This window comes from Lepidochelys kempii, chromosome 7 (genome assembly GCF_965140265.1).
Source record: "Lepidochelys kempii isolate rLepKem1 chromosome 7, rLepKem1.hap2, whole genome shotgun sequence".
NCBI lineage: Eukaryota > Metazoa > Chordata > Testudines > Cheloniidae > Lepidochelys > Lepidochelys kempii.
The window spans coordinates 43,457,747-43,475,610 of record NC_133262.1 but is presented as its reverse complement, the minus strand read 5'-3'; the positions used below and the strand labels follow the sequence as shown (position 1 = coordinate 43,475,610).

The 17,864-nt window shown below is 43.3% G+C and overlaps 1 protein-coding gene across 2 annotated transcripts in view; it reads right to left on the bottom strand.

Moving 5' to 3' along the window:
- NT5DC2 (5'-nucleotidase domain containing 2) overlaps positions 1-16,958 on the bottom strand; it is a 58,589-nt gene extending 41,631 nt beyond the window's left edge. For both annotated transcript variants that reach the window (XM_073352445.1, XM_073352446.1), the window contains exons 1-3: positions 16,423-16,958; positions 3,324-3,508; positions 689-763 (exon numbers count right to left, since the gene is read on the bottom strand). In XM_073352445.1, coding sequence (XP_073208546.1) covers positions 689-763; positions 3,324-3,508; positions 16,423-16,759 — 597 coding nt within the window. In that variant the 5' untranslated portion in view covers positions 16,760-16,958. The remainder of the gene's footprint in view (positions 1-688; positions 764-3,323; positions 3,509-16,422) is intronic.
- Positions 16,959-17,864: the final 906 nt, after the last annotated feature.

Sequence of the window (17,864 nt, the reverse complement as noted above, 5' to 3'; positions counted from 1 at the left end):
CTTCATTCCTCTTTAAAAGGGTGCATTCTCTAGTTATGCTGAAGTGATTGAACACACTTAATTGGTTCAGAAATAACCAGACTATCAAAAGAAGACTAGCTTGTACCAGTAATTGTCTGTCTCCCTACTGAATATAAGCTGTTTAACTGCAGCGAGGTGATATATTTTTCAGAACTATACTTTTATGTGGTTATCTAAAGTTATTGAAAAAGGAGGGTTAAACAAAAGCTTGTACTCTGTGTGCTTCTAAGCCTCTCAAACATTACAGGGCTTCAGAAGGAATGTCTGAGAAGCTACAAAGCTTAATGAGTTGTTCTGGCCCTCTATTTCAAATACTGGTAGTAGTGAAAGAAAAACACCTCTTCAGTGAATAAAGGCTGTAGCTACATACCTTTTAAATCACTGAAGGCTATTAAAATACTGAGAAAGAGAAACGAGAGAGAGAGAGAGAGAGAAACACAAGAGACTCCATGTAGCCAGCCTTTTATATTAGTTCCATTTGTCCCAAGGAGATTACAATCTAAAAGAACCTATGCAGGGACAGATACAACAATCCCTAGTGCATATTCTTCTGAAAGTTGTTCTATCACATGTCATTACAGGAAAGAGATGGGACTGAGTTATATGACAGGCAGATCAATACTGTGCAAGAGAAAACAAGTATGAAATTTAAATGTGTGTCGTTCACCTTTTGCACATCATAGTGAAGCCCTCTGATGGCAAATCCTGGAAGGTAATCGTATTTCTTGAGTCCTTCTGGATACTGGAAAATATTTCATGAGAAAGCAGTTAGTTCAGTGAAGCAGTGCCGGATATTTAAGAAATTTTTTCCAGTTGACAAGAGAATGAAGAATTTGGTATACTGAATTAGCCCCCTAGACCACCAAATCCCAGTACCCTCCATCCAACAGTGGCCTGAGTGAACCAAAAGATGCCCAAAAACTATACTGCAACTGCCAAGATTTGGGATTCTACAAACTGGAATGTTTGCTTGGGCAATTGATCCCTAACTCCTATACCAAATACCTAGTGCCCTGAAAAGAGTAACTGTATCTTGAGACGGGCTTGAAAGCCACTTACTAAACCCATCATATAAGGGAAGTTTTTCCCAAACAGCATGAGAAAAAGCTATACTAAGCCACCAATTTCTGAATGATTTAAACTTTTGGAGTTTTATTTCATTTTAATAAAAAAAGAAGCTATTCTAAATCTTTGTGCTCATTATGATGAACTTCAAAATGTGAAACACCTCAGGGCTCTCTTCCCAGGTGTGCAGACAGACAATTGCATTGTATTTACTGTTGCTCAGAGCTCTGCCGAGCAGCCACCAAACAAAACTGACATAGTTGAAATCTTTTCTGAGCAGCAACGAAATGAAAGAAGCTTGTCAGTTTCATGCTGCTGCAGTTGGGGAAAAAAAGCTTATACCGTCCCCCCCAAAAAACAGCATAGGTAGACACTGGAGCTACTCCCTGGGGGATGACAACTCCCCCCCCCCCACATCCACCTACACATGAAAAATTATTAAGAAGGGGGGGCAGGGGGCTTGAAAGAGGTTGATGAATCAGAGCTTTCTGCTGCCCACACTTTCTCTCTTAATCACAGAAAGGAAGCTGAGAAATGGGTAGAGTACTACTAGAGGGAGTGGAGTTTCAAGTTGCAGATACTTTCTAACTAGAACTCATGCCAGACAATGAGAGAGATCCTAATACCCTCCACCCTTCCCAGTATCTGGGACTCTTCATCAGAGAGTTCCCCCTGGACCTTGCAAATACAGATTCTCTCCCCACCCAGTCTTTTACAGCTACCTCTGGCTAGTAGGTGTCTACTATGTTTTCCAAGCCCTAGTAATGATAGGTATTATTAGTCAATATCATACATTCCCTATTTAAAAATTCCTGGCATCTGTCATCCTACACCCACAAATTCTACACAGACTTCCTTTTTGTATGGTCAGTGATTTATTTATAAGCCATATTCATCATGGCAGATGCCACATCTGTTAGCCTGCGGTGAGCAGACTATTCATTCTGAAGATTGTAAGTGTCCTATTCTGTATGCATTAGTTGGGTTCCCTAAAGAATCACAATAAATATGTAAAAAGAAAAGGAGTACTTGTGGCACCTTAGAGACTAACCAATTTAATTTAAAATTAGTTAGTCTCTAAGGTGCCACAAGTACTCCTTTTCTTTTAAAAATGGTTAGTCTCTAAGGTGCCACAAGTACTCCTTTTCTTTTTGCGAATACAGACTAACATGGCTGTTACTCTGAAACCAATAAATATGTAGGATCTCATTCCGTACCCATCACTATGATATCAGAGATCCTGGCAGAAGATGTAGGCTGGAATTTAAGAGAGAGAGAGAGAGAGAGAGAGAGAGAGAGAGAGAGAGAGAGAGAGAGAGAGAGAGCGCGCGCGCGCCAGGGTGTTAAGATGCCTAACTTATCAGGCTCTTTTGAAAATCCTGGCATAAATATACTGGTTCTTTTGATAATATTTTTTTCCATTTTCTGGAAGAATCCTGCATCCCAATTTTAAATGGATTGGTACAGGCTGTCCTATGTCCCAATACTTAGTTTTGCTCCACTGTGAAAGAATGGGTGAGGCACAGAGGGTGTGGGGAGAGAGAATGAGAATGGACCTGAAGCCCTAAAATGACAGGGGGAAATACCATTGCAAAACCATTGTGTGACATGGTTAGGACACTAGGGAAAGCAGTGCAGCTTCAGCCACACACCTATAGGAATTTGTATATATTGAAGTACTCAGCTTTGTATTTCTTTTCTTAAACGCAAAAAGTGCTGCTAACCTGTCAAATAAAACAAGACAAGAGAACATAGGCACATCCAATGATATGATATATTTAACAACTTAGTCTAGAAAACTCATTAAGTCCCATATAACTAACTATAAAAATAAAATCACTTGTTTCTAGGGCTACATGGGCCCATCATTAGCTCAGTACTGGCTGTTGCCCATCTTCTGATTTGGGGTTAGGAGGAAAGAGGAGGATAGATAGATATATAGATATAGATAGAGTGGTGGCAATGTTTTTTGTTTCTTTGTTTTTTTTAAAATAGTGGCAACTCTGAAGATGCTCAGACATTTGCAACGTTACAAGAAGTCCCAAGGGAAACGGATTGGCAGACAGAGTGCCAGGTTCATGAAATATATAATTACATAGCTATCACTACAACAGACAATGTATACATACACAGTGGTAATAAAACAAACTTTACAGGGAATGCTTTACTAAAATATTTTGCGGAAAAGAAAACAGTAAGATTAATGAAAGAAACCCATCCTATTATCAGAAGTTTACCTTGTACTGTTCAATTAGTATGTCTCTGGCAGTGTTGAATATCATAGAGTGTAATAAATTAGAGTACTGTGCTAATGTATAATCATAATCAAAGCCATAGATCTCAACATCTCTCAAGCTGATCTCATTATTTGCGTAGATAGCTGCAGGGTTAAGGAGATTGCAGACTCCTGGTGGAAGAAGATCTGGAGGGGGGATTGGGGCAGGGTGGAGAGAAAAGAAACCATACATTAAATTTAATTTATTTTTAATCTGGAAGCAGTTACTTTGTAAAACAGTGCTATTTTTCCCCTCCAAGGAAAGGGATTTGTAATACTGCTGTCAAAGTCTAATATTAAAACTACTAAAATATTTCTTCCCATGAAAAGGCATTATAAAGTTTCCAGCCACGCCTAGTGAACATGGCACCTGTTTAAAACAGCAAGATTAACATTTATTTAGTGACAAGATGTAAAACAACGTTACTGATTTTCTGACCTATGTAACATTAAATAAAACGGATTTGGGGATTTAAACCTGCCAAATTTCTGGATCACAGCAGCTAGTCACCTGTAGCACCAGCTGGACATGCTGTGTGATAGCTAACTGTGGTATGCAGAAAACATATCCTTTTGTTCATATTTTGACATCAAAACAATCTAGACATCAGTTGTAAGAAGTCAGAATTATTAAACCAAAGGTCTAGAAGATACTGTTTGTCATCCACTTGCCATGGAACTAGAAAGACTTCACAAAAGAAAGAGTTATTCACATTTCGTCTGGTTGGTTATTTTATTTTCTCTACTCTTACTGCACCCTCTGCTCCCCATGTACACTGAGAAAGATAAGCAGTTTAAAAACACACACACGGCTCCTAGAAAGCGCAATGCTGATAAAAATTGTTTATCAGAGTGAAGCAGAGAACCTATTGCCAAAACAGATCTCCCAGACCTTACAAATTTTCTGTGACTTTACAGGAAGGTACATTTTAAGTCAATCATGAGTGCAGTGTTTAGCTCAGTTGCATAATGGCACAAAAAAGTTTTTAAACAGCCTGGTCATTCTGAATGCTTATGTATCCTCTCCCCCAACTGGCTACTGTAACACCACAATGAAGCAGGGCAGACACCATCAAGCTTGCCATTGTCCACAAACTTTCGCTACAAGATGACCAACTGCAGTAAGTGCTACTTCCTTACATAAAGTTCCCTAACTTGCTCACATGGGGCCGGGGGGGGAGACACAGAAGGGAAGGGGAATAGAAAGGGGACACAACATAGCACATTACTCACCCCACCCCATAAATAAAATAAAATGTGCTTTCTTCCCTTAGAGATGAGCCTCTGTTATGGGTTCCGTTCCTGAGCACTCCTATCTGCCTCCCATTCAGTTGTACACACAAACCAAAACAGTGTTTGGCTATTCCAAAATCAACTCCGATTCTCAATTTGGAGCAAATCAAACTATTATACATTAGATAGTGGCAATGGCTGGTTTCAATTAAGACTTAATCTGTTACCGTTACAGAAAAGGTGAGGCTCACTGCTGTATTATCCTATGTGAAACCCACAAGTGCACCTATTGCTGACTCAGTAACAGACAAGTGATCACAGTAGCAGTAATACTTGAGCTATTTTGAAGGTAGGAAAGGGAAACCAACATTATGAAAATGTACCTCACCTCTGGTCAGAATCCCCCTCCAAGATTAGTCTGAATTCTTCTATACTGCAAGAACTGCAGCAGAACTGTTATAATGGAAAGCAAACCTCTGAAGCTGAGTGGATGGCTTGGTGACTACACAGCAAACACAAGAGCTCTCTTCCAGCTTTAAAGCGCTCTGACTTGCTGTGCTCAAGGGGGTGATTTTTCACACCTCTGAGCCAGCAAGTTAGAGCACTATAAAATGTAAGTATAGCCAAGCCCTAAGCTGGAGACAGAGTTCCTGGAAGAGGCTGAAGAGTGTGAATGCATTTGTGGACATATAGAGTCCTTCAAGATCTTAAAGAAAGAAAACAAAACAAAACAAAACAAAAACCCCCAACAGCAATGTAAACAATATTTCAGAGGTTTGTTTATGAGGTGATAAATATTTATGTTTAGAGAAAGTCTCAACAGGCCCTTTATTTCTTTCTGACCCTGAAAACAATGCATGAACGTGTGACATGCTGACTTTTTCATGGCTGGAGGGCATAAGTTTTTGGAAGGAGAAGGGAAGGGGTGGGGGGAAGCAAGAGGACCCACCCAGCTCACCACAACAGGATCCAAACCAGAGGGGTGAGCACCTTCATCTCCTGTTGAAGTCAGGGTAGAACAAACCACTTGCAAGCTTGCACCACACATCCTGTGACACTTTAGGGTTCAGTGAGAGGTTGGGTCACCACCTGCCCTGCAACTTTGGGTGCCTTAATGATATGCTGCTGTGACTCTCAGCCCAGACACCACCACAGCCAGCAGACAAGCACACAGGTCATACCCCGATTTCCACCAACCAGGTACTGTTTGTTGAATCACCCCAACACCCTCACAGTCCTGAATTCCCCCAAAACATTCTGCCCTGTGACACTCTGCTGGGTTTCCCAGCAGTGTGAGTTGCTGCGTTACCCATCTCAGCCCCAGCAAGTGAAAGTTTCACTACTGCTAAGCTCTATGACAACTCCTTGAAACACCAGCTTGTCAAACCATCAAACTAGAGTGTGGAAGAGAGACAGCCTCTTCGCTATAAAGACATGGGGGCTGAATCTCAAAGGATAAGCAATTGAATCAACTGATTGTATACAGTATTACTGTATTATAAAGGTGTATTGAGTAACAGGGTTTCATAAAAGACCTGACACTCTGATTAATATAATTGTGAAATGTATGCATCAACACAATATGAGGAATTATGGATATTCACAAATAAGATTTAAAGTCTGACTAAATACATGGAGAAACAGGTTCTCCCCCAGACAGGAGGGAAGGTAGCTGTCTACCTGTCTCCAGTGTAAATTAAGCATTGCAGAATCAAAACAATCAGCAGGGAGATGAGAAGTCAAGATGAAGGGAAGAACAGCAGGAAACCTGCCTGCCTCCTGAAACAAAGTCAATTTGCTTGGTCTGGTCTTACTTTTCAAAGAACATATTTCAAAAGTTACTGAACTATAAAAACAAAGGGAGAGAACCCCATAGTTGTCCATCACTTTGGGGGAATCAAGGGGCCAGAGCTCTTGAAATCACAGGAACACTGGATCCTTCGACCAAGTGGGCTGAAGTCTCTGGAAACCGAATATAGGTGAGAAACTTACTCAGGCAAAGATTGCACCTTGCTGAAGTTAAGTTTTAGTCTTAGGCCCGGTCTACACTAGAAAATGAGGTCAGTGAAAAATCCACACCCCTGAGTGGCATTGTTAAGTCGACCAAAGTTCCCATATAGACAGCGCTAGGTTGACGGAAGAGTTCTTCCATTGACCTAGTTACTGCATGTTGGTAGGTAGATTATGTACTCCAAAGGAGAATGCCTCCCTTCAGCTTAGGTAGCATCTACATGGAATTGCTACAATGGTGCAGCCGTGACACTAGCATTTTAAGTGCAGACACATCCTCAGAAGCATATTTTTACTGTTAGTTTGTAACCATTTCTCTCTTTACTCCTTTTACTTGGTATCAGTTAAACCTGACTTTGTTCAATAAACTTGTTTTACTTTAACTAAAAACCAATTCAGTGCTGCGATTGAAACAAAGTGTTTGTCAAACCCCAGTTAAATTGCTGAGCTGCAGTGTACTGTTTCTTTAAAGGAGCAAAATACTTAGCTGTCACAGAGTCTGGCGGTAGCAACATTCTCACTTGCTGAGGCCGAGAAGGGTAACACAGTAATTCACAATTGTGGGCAGAGGCAGTACTGGCCCACTGGAGGCCTAAGCAGGAATATTTTTGGGTGTCTTTCCTCCCCCCCCCACTCTAAAAAAAAGAGAATGGCGGGCCTTCCCCTTGAGCTGCTTGGGGCCCTAAGCAATTTCTTAGCCTGCTTATGCCTAGCACCAGCACTGCCTCTGGGAACCTCAGCAGCGTGTCACTGGGCAGATGGTTTGGGGGAAATTTGGGACTGGGTGGGTGTTGGGGCCACTTGGGCAGTAGAAGTCAGGGTGTAACCTGCAGACGTGTCTGCTGGCTGTTGGTATCAGAGCCGAGAGCCACAGCAGAATAGCATTTAAGGTACTGCCTGCCTTGCAGCTCTGGGTGACAACCCCTCGCTGGTCTGAATCCCAAAGCTCCGCGCACCCCTACATCCCCTCTCCTGTAACGCCATGCGCAGACTGACTTCTCGCTCTGCAACTGCATAGTGCTTTGCTAATTCTATCCAGACCCAGTGTGATGGTGCGGGGAAAATACGTTATGCTATTGCTTGAGCCGTGACTCTTTTGTGGGGGGGATGGGGGAAGAACTCCATAGCTATCCATCCCACAACTGTCACCAAGTCAAAAATAAAACCGTGCTGGTCCTTTTTAAAGTTCTTTAGGCATAGGGAGCAAGTTTTGTGCGTGTGCATAACGGGAGTTAGCCAGTTTACCAGGCATCAAGTGTTTCTTTGAAACCAATCAGTTTCAGATGTTTCTCTCCCATCCAGCCTACATTGCCACCTATCCCCTCTGGTACTCTCCCACCCCTATGCTGGCCACTAACTTTGTTCCACTCCAACACCTTAGGTGGTCATCCATGCCATTAGCACTCACAGAATACATGTCCACCCACCTTATTTAAAACCTTAAGGGAACCAGTGCTGTAACAGAAAAACTTTTCCATTTTCACCTTCTTTGCTACAACCACTTTGTGATCCACACACTCCCTTCTTGGATCTCTCCCCAAAATTAAATCTCAGTGCAATGTTTTCACCACACAACAGTATTTAACCACTCAAGTACTCATACTATGATTTTTCCCCATTCCTGAAATACTCCTCTCTTTGTTCAACTCCATCTTTAGGTAGATCAAAGAACAGTTGCAACATCACTTGGCTCTGGATAAAAAGAGCTTTTCCTCTGCAACATACGTGGCTCTCCCCACGTATTTGACTGCATCTTAAAACAAAAGCTCCAGATGCTAACCTGAGATGCCCATTGAAGGAAGGCTGTGTACGGCACAGACACATATTAGGTCAGTGCCAGGCCTGTGATACATATCAGCTTCATTATAAATCATTTTGTCTTTGGCAAGAAATCAGGCTCAGTTTCATGTCATGGCCAGCATAGCTGCCTTGCTCACCAGATGATACCATGATAGCCTATGACGTACCCAGATGGCAAGCTGTTCACTGTTATAACGAACGTGGCTCTGATACTCACAAGCACCATACCAAGCCATCTTGGTATAAGCTCTTTTTTAAAAAAATTATTATTAATTATTATTATTATTCAGAGCAGGATTTCCTGTTTCTTCTAGGAAAATATCAAACCTTTAATGTTACACTTGAAACAGCACCCCAGACACTTAACAGGTCATTTTTATCACTACTTAACATACAGCTTACTCTGGTGGACTTTCCATTTAGGTGCCATTTGAAAGCTTTTCAAGTCAGGTGAATTCAGCTGAAATTAGGAATTAGTGAACTGTGTTTTGGCAAAATAACCACCAGTCTCAATTCCCACCTTCCTTCTGCTCTTTAAGGTGGAGTCCCAACAGGTCTCCCTAGCAGGCCCCACAGCAAGACACTTCAGGGCTTTTTTGTACCTTGCCTGAAGTGAACCATGCCTCTAGTGGGGAGAGGCAAGTACTGAGCTTTTTGAGAGAGTCACCCTTCCTGCATTATATAGATATTTGTTTTATATTCTCCATGTCTCATGTATGACTCTGCTAGATATTATAACAGCTTAAGACATTAAGTGTGTATAGCTGATTGCACATGAGGAACATGGATCTGAATTCTATTAGGAATTACATTTGACCAATTACAAGCCATGAGGTATGTATTGCTCTTTCAAATTCTGCTATGCTCATGGAAGGTGTACATGTATGTCACAGAGCATATCCGACTCACTAGAGCAGAGGTGGGCAAACTATGGCCCGCAGGACCATCCTGCCCAGCCCCTGAGCTCCCGGCCGGAGCTCACACTCTGATAGGGCAAAGGGAAAGAAAACAAGCTGCAAGTTGCCTGCCGGCACGGGGAGTCCCCAGCAAATTCAAGCTATCCTATACCTGCTCTAGGGCTGGGCAACAGGCACAGAATCAGGGAGCCATAATTGGTTGGTAGTTCTCAATTTCCACCCTCTCTCCTGGGTTGCCTTGTGTAGGGAGGGGAGTCATCCTTTGCTAGCTGCTCCTCTAGGCTGTGGAAGAGGCAGTTGAGTCCATATCCAGCTCTCCCTGGCAGGTAAGGCAATGGAGCACCCAAAGCTCTCCTGGAACTGCTAAACAACTGTAACAGTGAAAAGACTCCAAGTCCTAACAGCATCCCCAGTTCATATCAGCTTTGATGGGGGGCAATTAGGGAGGTAGCGTCTGCATCTTCCCCCAGAGCAATGGGGTTAATTCAAACTCTTCAGTTTAAAAATTGCACAGCCTGGCTCAGGGAACACATTTTCAATTCATGATCAAATACAAATGTTCTTCTTAATACAGTCACTCTTGAGGGCCACAATTGTTTGAACATCACTGCCCTAGGTGAAAGGCTCATCATACAGTAGGAGAGAGACTAGTCCTACAATATGCACTTCAAATCACTAGGTCAGCACCAGAAAGACTTCATTCCATGGCAGGTCAACATCGTGTTGCTCGGTGCGCCCAGCAGCTATGACCAACACATTTAAATAGGTGATGCTTGGAAAACTGGATGACAGGCTAGAAAAGGAGAAACTCCAGTGGAAAATGGCTCTTGCAAGCCTGATAAAAACAGGGCTGCTCCTTGCACTGAAATCCTGCAGCATTTTGCAGTTAGCAGCAATATCCTAGTTAGTCACTGTCTAGTCAGCATTTTACCCAGGCAGCAAGTATACGAATTAATAGATGCAGTATCATTGTATGGGCAAAAAGAGCAAACTCTTGCTACAAAAAAAAATTGCATAATTGTAATTTATTACAACTGCCTACTAACTCTGCTGTGGTTAGGGAAGCAGTCACATTGCCCTGTTAAAACATGACTGCTCAGGGACTTCTAAATCATCTCATGAATATACTCCCTGTGATGAAACTTGGCATACGTACTTCAGCCAGAAGGCAAGGGTATTGGTTAGATCTTTTTTGCATTTCTGCAACCACTAAAATGCCTGCAACACCCTTCACCCACTAAATATGGCAAGTCATCTGAAATATTGACCAGCTGCTGGTGCTAATTTAAAAACACCCCCTAGGTTCTAACTTGCATTGCTCTTGCACAGCAATGTTCCACAACTGTTACAGCTCAATAATACCTAACACCTAAAATGAGAGCACAGTTGTTAACAGTTGGGCAATTTATTAAAAAAAAAAAAAGAAAACTTCAGGATCCCATATGACCTATGTTGACTTGAAAAACGTCCAATCATGTATTGTGCATTTTCAGATCCTATTTTTAACCAGCAACAGATAAGAGTACTCAGTAATCCAAAGGAGACTCTCAACACTTCAGTGTCAGAACCAAAATGTTTTAAAAAGACAGTCCCTATGCCCCCCAAGGAATTTAAAATGCCATACGCATTAGCTTCTAAATCTCATATGTTTAGTACCAAGTAATAAGAAAGACTAGTGATAAGCCGCACTATATTTGCCATGATTCTCCTCCATGTCCCACATTAAAAAGCACTCTGCATGCAAATTACCTTTTTTGCCTGATATTTAATCACCTGCCTCAAATATGCAATTAATAAACCCCAAAAGTGTCTAGTTTCATTACTGGTTCCAAGCACGTCTTTATTATTTTCCAAAGTGGTGTTTTGTAGGATTTTACAGCAGCATCTGAAAAAAATTTAAAAGTACCAGTAACTCCTCACTTAATGTCGTAGTCATGTTCCTGAAAAATGATACTTTAAGCGAAACAATGTTAAGCAAATCCAATTTCCCCATAACAATCAATGTAAATAGGGGGGTTATGTTCCAGGGAAATTTTATTTAAACAAACAATTTAATACTGTACACAGCAATGATGATTGTGAAGCTTGGTTGAGGTGGTGGAGTCAGAGGGTGGGATTTTTCCCAGGGAATGCCTTACTGCTAAATGATGAACTACCACTCAGCTGAGCCCTCAAGGGTTAACACACTCTTGTTAACATAGCCTCACGCTCTACAAGCCAGCACGAATGGAGGGAGGAGATACAGCATGGCAGAGAGACAAAAACTGTGTGTGAGAGTGTTACTGACAGATCCACACACACCCCGTGTGTGAGAGAGACCCACCCGCATTGCTCCTTTAAGTATGCTGACCCCACTCTAAGTACACTGCCTTTTAAAGTAGATCAGCAAGTTGAGACAGCAGCTGCTGCCAGGAAGCTCCCTCCTTCCTGAGCCCTGTCATGCTCCCCCTCCACTCTGTGGAGGAGCACCGGGCAGGAGAGGGGGAGGACACACTGACCTTGGGGCCCCTCTTCCTGCACAGCAAGCAGGAGGCTCCCGGGAGCAGCTCCAAGGCAGAGGGCAGGAGCAGCACATAGCAGTGGGGGAGGGACAGCTGAACTGCCCGACACTTGACAGTCTGCTGTGCGGCTGCTGCACAGGGAATTTAGGGGGGCTGCCGGTCCACCCTGGTTCCACCAGCTAGCTCCAACGGGCTGCTCTTTCTGCAAGCAGTGGACAAAGCAGGTGGCTGCCAAACGAGAGGGAGCATTGTGCAACTTTAAATGAGCATGTTCTCTAATTGATCAGCAACGTAACAAAATAAAGTTAATTAGGACGATGTTAAGTGAGGAGTTACTGTAGTTAAAAAAAAAAAAAAAAATGTTGTGACTAAAGCAGCCAGTACAGGGACCTTGTTCTTATGGTAGACATCTTCCAGCACCACAGATGGCTCTGTAGTATCAAGGCAGTAGGCTCCATCTTGGCAAAGACCAACAGGACTTGTGCTCAAAGTGCAGGTCTAACAAAGGGTATTAAATGACAAAAGATGATGCTGAAACAATGCTGAGGATTTGACTTTGCTGTTTTTAAAGTAGCAATTTCATTCTAAAAATACTTTTCAAGCACAGATATCTAGAGCCTCACAAAGAGCTTCAGGTATTAACCTCATTCTACATTTGGGGAAACTGAGGTAGATGGTGACTTGCTTAAGGTGACAGGGGTCAATAACAGAACTGGGAACTGAAACTAGAGATCTCCTGACTCCCAAACCCAAACTTTAAGTAATTCGTATAGCACCTATTGCAGTAGTAATTCTTGGGACATTTAGCTACCAGTTCTGCCCAACAGAAACTACTTAAGTTGCAACATATTATAAATGTTAGTTTTAAGAGTAGCCTACAACAAGTGATGCTACACTGAGAACCAACAAGACAGAGCCACCTATTGTTTGAGCCTTTGAGTCTGCTTGAGACTTGCAACATGTTCAGAATGAAAACATGCTAGATCAAAGAAAGACATCTCTATGATGTACAGGGATCAACATCAAAAAAAGCCCACACTTCTCTTCTTATTTTATACTATCTCATTGAAAAAAAAAAAGGGGGGGAGATACTGAATGTGTTTTGCAGTATTACTCAAGGCAATCCATTAACCCACACAGTTTACATACTTGAGTTTCTTACACAAAGGTCAAACACATGCAGCAACAACTTTACAGTTACCATCTCCAATCCTCTCTGCAACCCCTTTTCCAATATCATGTTTTCCCATCTCTTAACTGCTATGACCTTTTTCTTGCTTTGGGCCTAATCTTTCAAGGGGCTGAGGACCTCTCTCAGTTTGGAACTGTGAGCAACAACAGGAGTCCAGGAGGACATTTCCAGATCAGGCCTTTTTGTATGCCCCAAACTCATCAGCTCTCGGCTCAGCCATAGCCGAGAGCATAACATATTTAAACCACATAACATATTCAAAACTACCAAACCACTCCCAAAATATCACCATTTCCCCTGCAACCTCACCTCAGGAACTCTGGTATCTGATGTCACCTTAATTTATTTTACAAATTTGGGAGGCAAGTTTGCAAGTGATCTCCAAAATATTGTTAAATTCAAAACAATTCTCCACTGAAATTCACATGCATTCCTTAAATCCATGCTTTAGTAAGTGCTTAATTTGTGCCTCTGGGCTTGGCAGTTCATAGCCCTGGGACCTCTGGGCTTTCTGCATCAGTTATGAAAGTAACAAACTTGCTTGAGCCCTGGCACCTCTTTCATTACAAATTAAGCACTGGCTTTAGTCTCTCCCAAAATCCAAGTTAAAGCTTCAATTTACCATAGTCTCTCTTCAGCAGTACCTAGAAATGGACACATCTACTAAGTCTCCATAGCCAAATCGTCACTTGTTTTCCACTTTTGTCAGAATTCAGTACCATAATCTCAGTAGCACTAACAAAACAATCAGATCTTACTCCCTTGGATTTAGTGGTCAGAATACGAAGGAACTGACATATTGGTTCAGATTAATTCATCCACCAAGCCTGATGTTCTGCCTCCAGCAGCAAATAACTGATTTTTTTTGGTTTGCTTTATCTGAAAAAACTCCTAGAACATACATGGGCACTATGCAGTATTGTTAGCGGTTGGTCCTGGATGGGGTTGAGGAAAGAGAAGAGTGTGACTTCTCACTCCAGCTGTAATAAGATTATCCCCAGAAGCATGTGATTTTTGTTACCGCTTTGTTCCTATATGGCTCATTCTTCCCAGAGCATGCCTCTGCCATATCACATTTATTAAAATATGGAGACCACAGTACAGTATATAAACAAATACATAAGCTAGACGAGCGGTTAATATATAAAATGTTTTTGAATGGTGAGGTACCATACATAAAGAAAGCTGTACTGAAAAAAAAGTACACAATAAGTAAAAGTGCATAATTCTAATCACATCAGCTTTTGCATAGCTATTAACTTTATTGCCATGTTCAAGCACACCATGGTATAATGCATGTCCAGTACTCCATGAAATGGTTGTGAACTTCTGATGCATGGTGCTTTCCCGCACCAAACCCGTATCATTGCTGTTTAGTGTGTGTAAACAGAAGCTTCCCTATATATTATTCTGTTCCAACTCTGAACCAAGCACTAATTGCACAAAAGCTAATTACAAAAGGCAGAGTTCCTATTTACATCTTGATAAGCATTGATAATGGGGAAAAATGCAGAAAGACATGCTTTATCGGTGAAGAAGAGTGTTCGTAACATACAGAATTTGTAAGATTTACCCAAACATGACATTGATTCATCAAAGATCTGACAACATTTTCCACTGTAGTCAGTCTCTCAAACATTTGCAATTCAGCCACAGAGGCTCATTTGCCACAGAAACTTGAAATAACTGTCAGTCAAGGAGCAAATCTTTGACATCAGATTTGGCGTAAGTCAGTTTTAAATCATAAACAAGTTATGGGACACAAAGAATTCAGGATTTACACTTTTTCCTGCCAGGACTCAACAACTGGTTGTGTGTGTTTTCACCTGTGCAGGTTATTAATCACAGACCTTTTTATACAGTGTATGGAAAATACCTTACTGAAGGTCTGAGAAAAGCACATTAGTTACTTCACATATTGTGCACTCTGCATTTGGTACTGCTAATCATATCGCACAGATTGACATCACAGATATATCACACACAAATGCAGACTGTTGTAATAATGGAAACAGAAGAAGCCATAGTTAGTCATGTCAAGAAGTCTGCAAGTGAAGTTGCTAAATAAACATTTATCAAGAGATTGTACTAGCTTCTATCACTACATACATTCAAGATTCAAAATTTTAAATAGAGAGGTTCTCGCTCCTCTTTTAATACTAGCATAAAACAAAAGGAAAAATGAGCTCCAAGATACTGCTAGAGCAACATTAGGACTCCGACAAGTTGGAACTTTTTTGCAGTTTGAGGCTTAAAATGAACATACCCATTCTGACAGCATGTACTTAACACATCCTATTGTCTCTTGTGGAAACACAGTACTTACCTTTGCACATCCCACTAAGGAACATACAGAACCTTACATTTTATAATCTCATTTTTCTTTTGTTTGAAAAACACTCAAGATAAAACAAGCAAATATAAACAGAAGCAGCACAGTCTTCATAGATGCATATAACTATACAACAGGAGCACTTCCTTCCTCTTCCTAACAATAACAGCCTTACAAACAGCTATTTCACAGTAGAAAAAGAAAAGTCAGACTGTACCTAGCCTTGCAAGGGTGCTTACTCAGGGCATTCCAGGGATTAATAAACCCACAGGAGAATATCCTCCTTTATGTTGTGCTGGGTAAGCAACTGCCTAACAAACTGTTTTAGAAAATTTAGTGAAGAGGTGCTGAAAGGCGCTGGTTTGACAGCCTTGGAGACTGAAGTCCTGTATTTAACCACAGAACAGGTACAACACAAGTACTGGTGACATAAGTTTGCCCATGCCTAATATCTTGATATGGAAAGTATTCCAAAAAGGAGTTCTGTATCCATTGCCTTGCCCATGTTTACAAAAATTCAGAGTCATAATTCACCACCAGTAAACAACCACGTTGTCAAAAAGTGCCAGTGTCCTGGCAACATTAAGTGGAGATTTACAAGTCTGAGTTTTGCTGGGGCAGATGCATGCCCAACCCATTAAGGAAGGTGGCTACTAGTGCCCGTTACAGTGATGCTTTTGTAGCGTGGACGCTGGGGCACTACAAACCGTACCCAGACCAGCACCCTGGGCAGGGCCCGTGGTGTGACCCACCAGGCAGAGGGCCTGCCCACCTGCTGACTGCGAGCGCAGGAGTTTGCTGCCGCACAGCCCCGGGGGTGCACGCTTGGAGACTGACCGCAGGGCATTTTCCCTGCGGGGGAAGCGGCTGCCTGAGGCGGAGCCGGGATGGGGCTGGGTCTGACGGGTGGCTGGTTTGCTGGCAGCACTTCAGTCTCTAGCGGTTCCCCGTCCCCCCTGTGCCGGAGGCAGGGCACAGCCCGGACCCCGGGGGGAGGGCAGCGTGGCCCGGGAGCTGAGAAGCAGTACGAGGCACCGCAGGAGGCGGCAGGCCCAGTGCCCGGAGCCGGTTCTTACCATACACCAGTTTTTTCATCTCGTGGTATCTGGCCCATAGGTAGGACTTAGTGTCGGCGCCCTCGGCAGGGCTGGGCTGGCTGCTCAGGGGACTGCCTGCGGCCGGGCTGGGCTCCGCGGCTCTCCGGGCTCTGCCAGGGACCGACTGGGGTGGGGACTGCCCCGCAGACTGGTGCTGAGCCCTTTGCTGGCCCCAGCCCGCCCGCCTGCCCTCGCCGGGGCCGCTGCTGGCGGCGGAGCTGCAGCTCTGGCAGAAGACGGCGGCGGCCAGCTGTAAGCCAGCCCCGTTACCCTTCCACAAGCCGCTGCCCGCAGTCTTGAAGCCGACGGCAGCCATGGCCTCCCCGCGGCTCCCCGGCAGGCGCGGAACTTAAGACGGCCGCGAAGAACCGCAGCCCTCTGGGAAGGGTCTGAAGCCCGCGCGCCCTCCCATGCACGGCCGCCGGCTCCGGCCACCCTGCAAGCCGAGCGCCCAGCCAGCCGCCCGCTGCCCGGGGACCGCGGTAACTAACTCCGCGCTGCCAGCCAATGAGCAGCCGAGCGAGGCGGGCCACGCGGCCAATCCTCGATTCTGCAGAGGAGCCAGCGTTCGGGGGCGGTCTCTCCAGACCAGCAAGTCCCGTCTACACCGCAGCCACATGTGGGCCCCAAGGCTGCGCGGCGGCACGGGACTTGCAGTTCTCCCAACTGTTTCACTAGGGACCTGGTCAGGCAACCGACGCGCCAAGTACTACAGGTCCCATGAAGCATTTCGCCAATATAGCTGGAGGGTATTTAAATATTGTTTATTGCAGCTCTGCGGTAGCGATATTCAGGGCTTTGCGTGGTTGGGGGGGAGGGGGTTTGGTGTGCGTGGCAGCGTGGGGGGAAGGGGATGTGACTTCCCGTTCGTCTAAATTACTATTTCAAGGAAGGAATTGGAACTCAGTAGCCTGAATTATTTCCAACTAGATTAACCACAGAGGAAAGCAGTAAAGAGAATAATTCTTCCCTTACACGGGAAGATGGAGTAGATGCATACCATCTCCATATCAATTTCTGCGGCCCTATCTATATTAGGGAACTTAAGGGAAAAGCCTATTAGTGTTACCACCAGTTCAGCTGTACTGCTGGAATCTCTATTGTAGACAATATTCCATCCTCCTCATGCATTTTTACAAGTCAGCAGATTTTAAAGCTGTGTAAAAAAAACAAACAAAAAAAAAACAACAAACCCTGGAAGTTGTTGGAGCATTGTGTACACTAGAACTCCACTGGTGCTACCATAGATGCAGCCAAAACAATTTTTAAACAATTTCAATTCCATGGCCTATGAGTAAGGCTATTTAGTCATGGGCATTTTTAGTAAAAGTCATGGACAGGCCACAGTCAATAAACAAAAATTCACAGCCCAGTGACCTGTCCATGACTTGTACTATATACCTCTGACTATATATTGCACA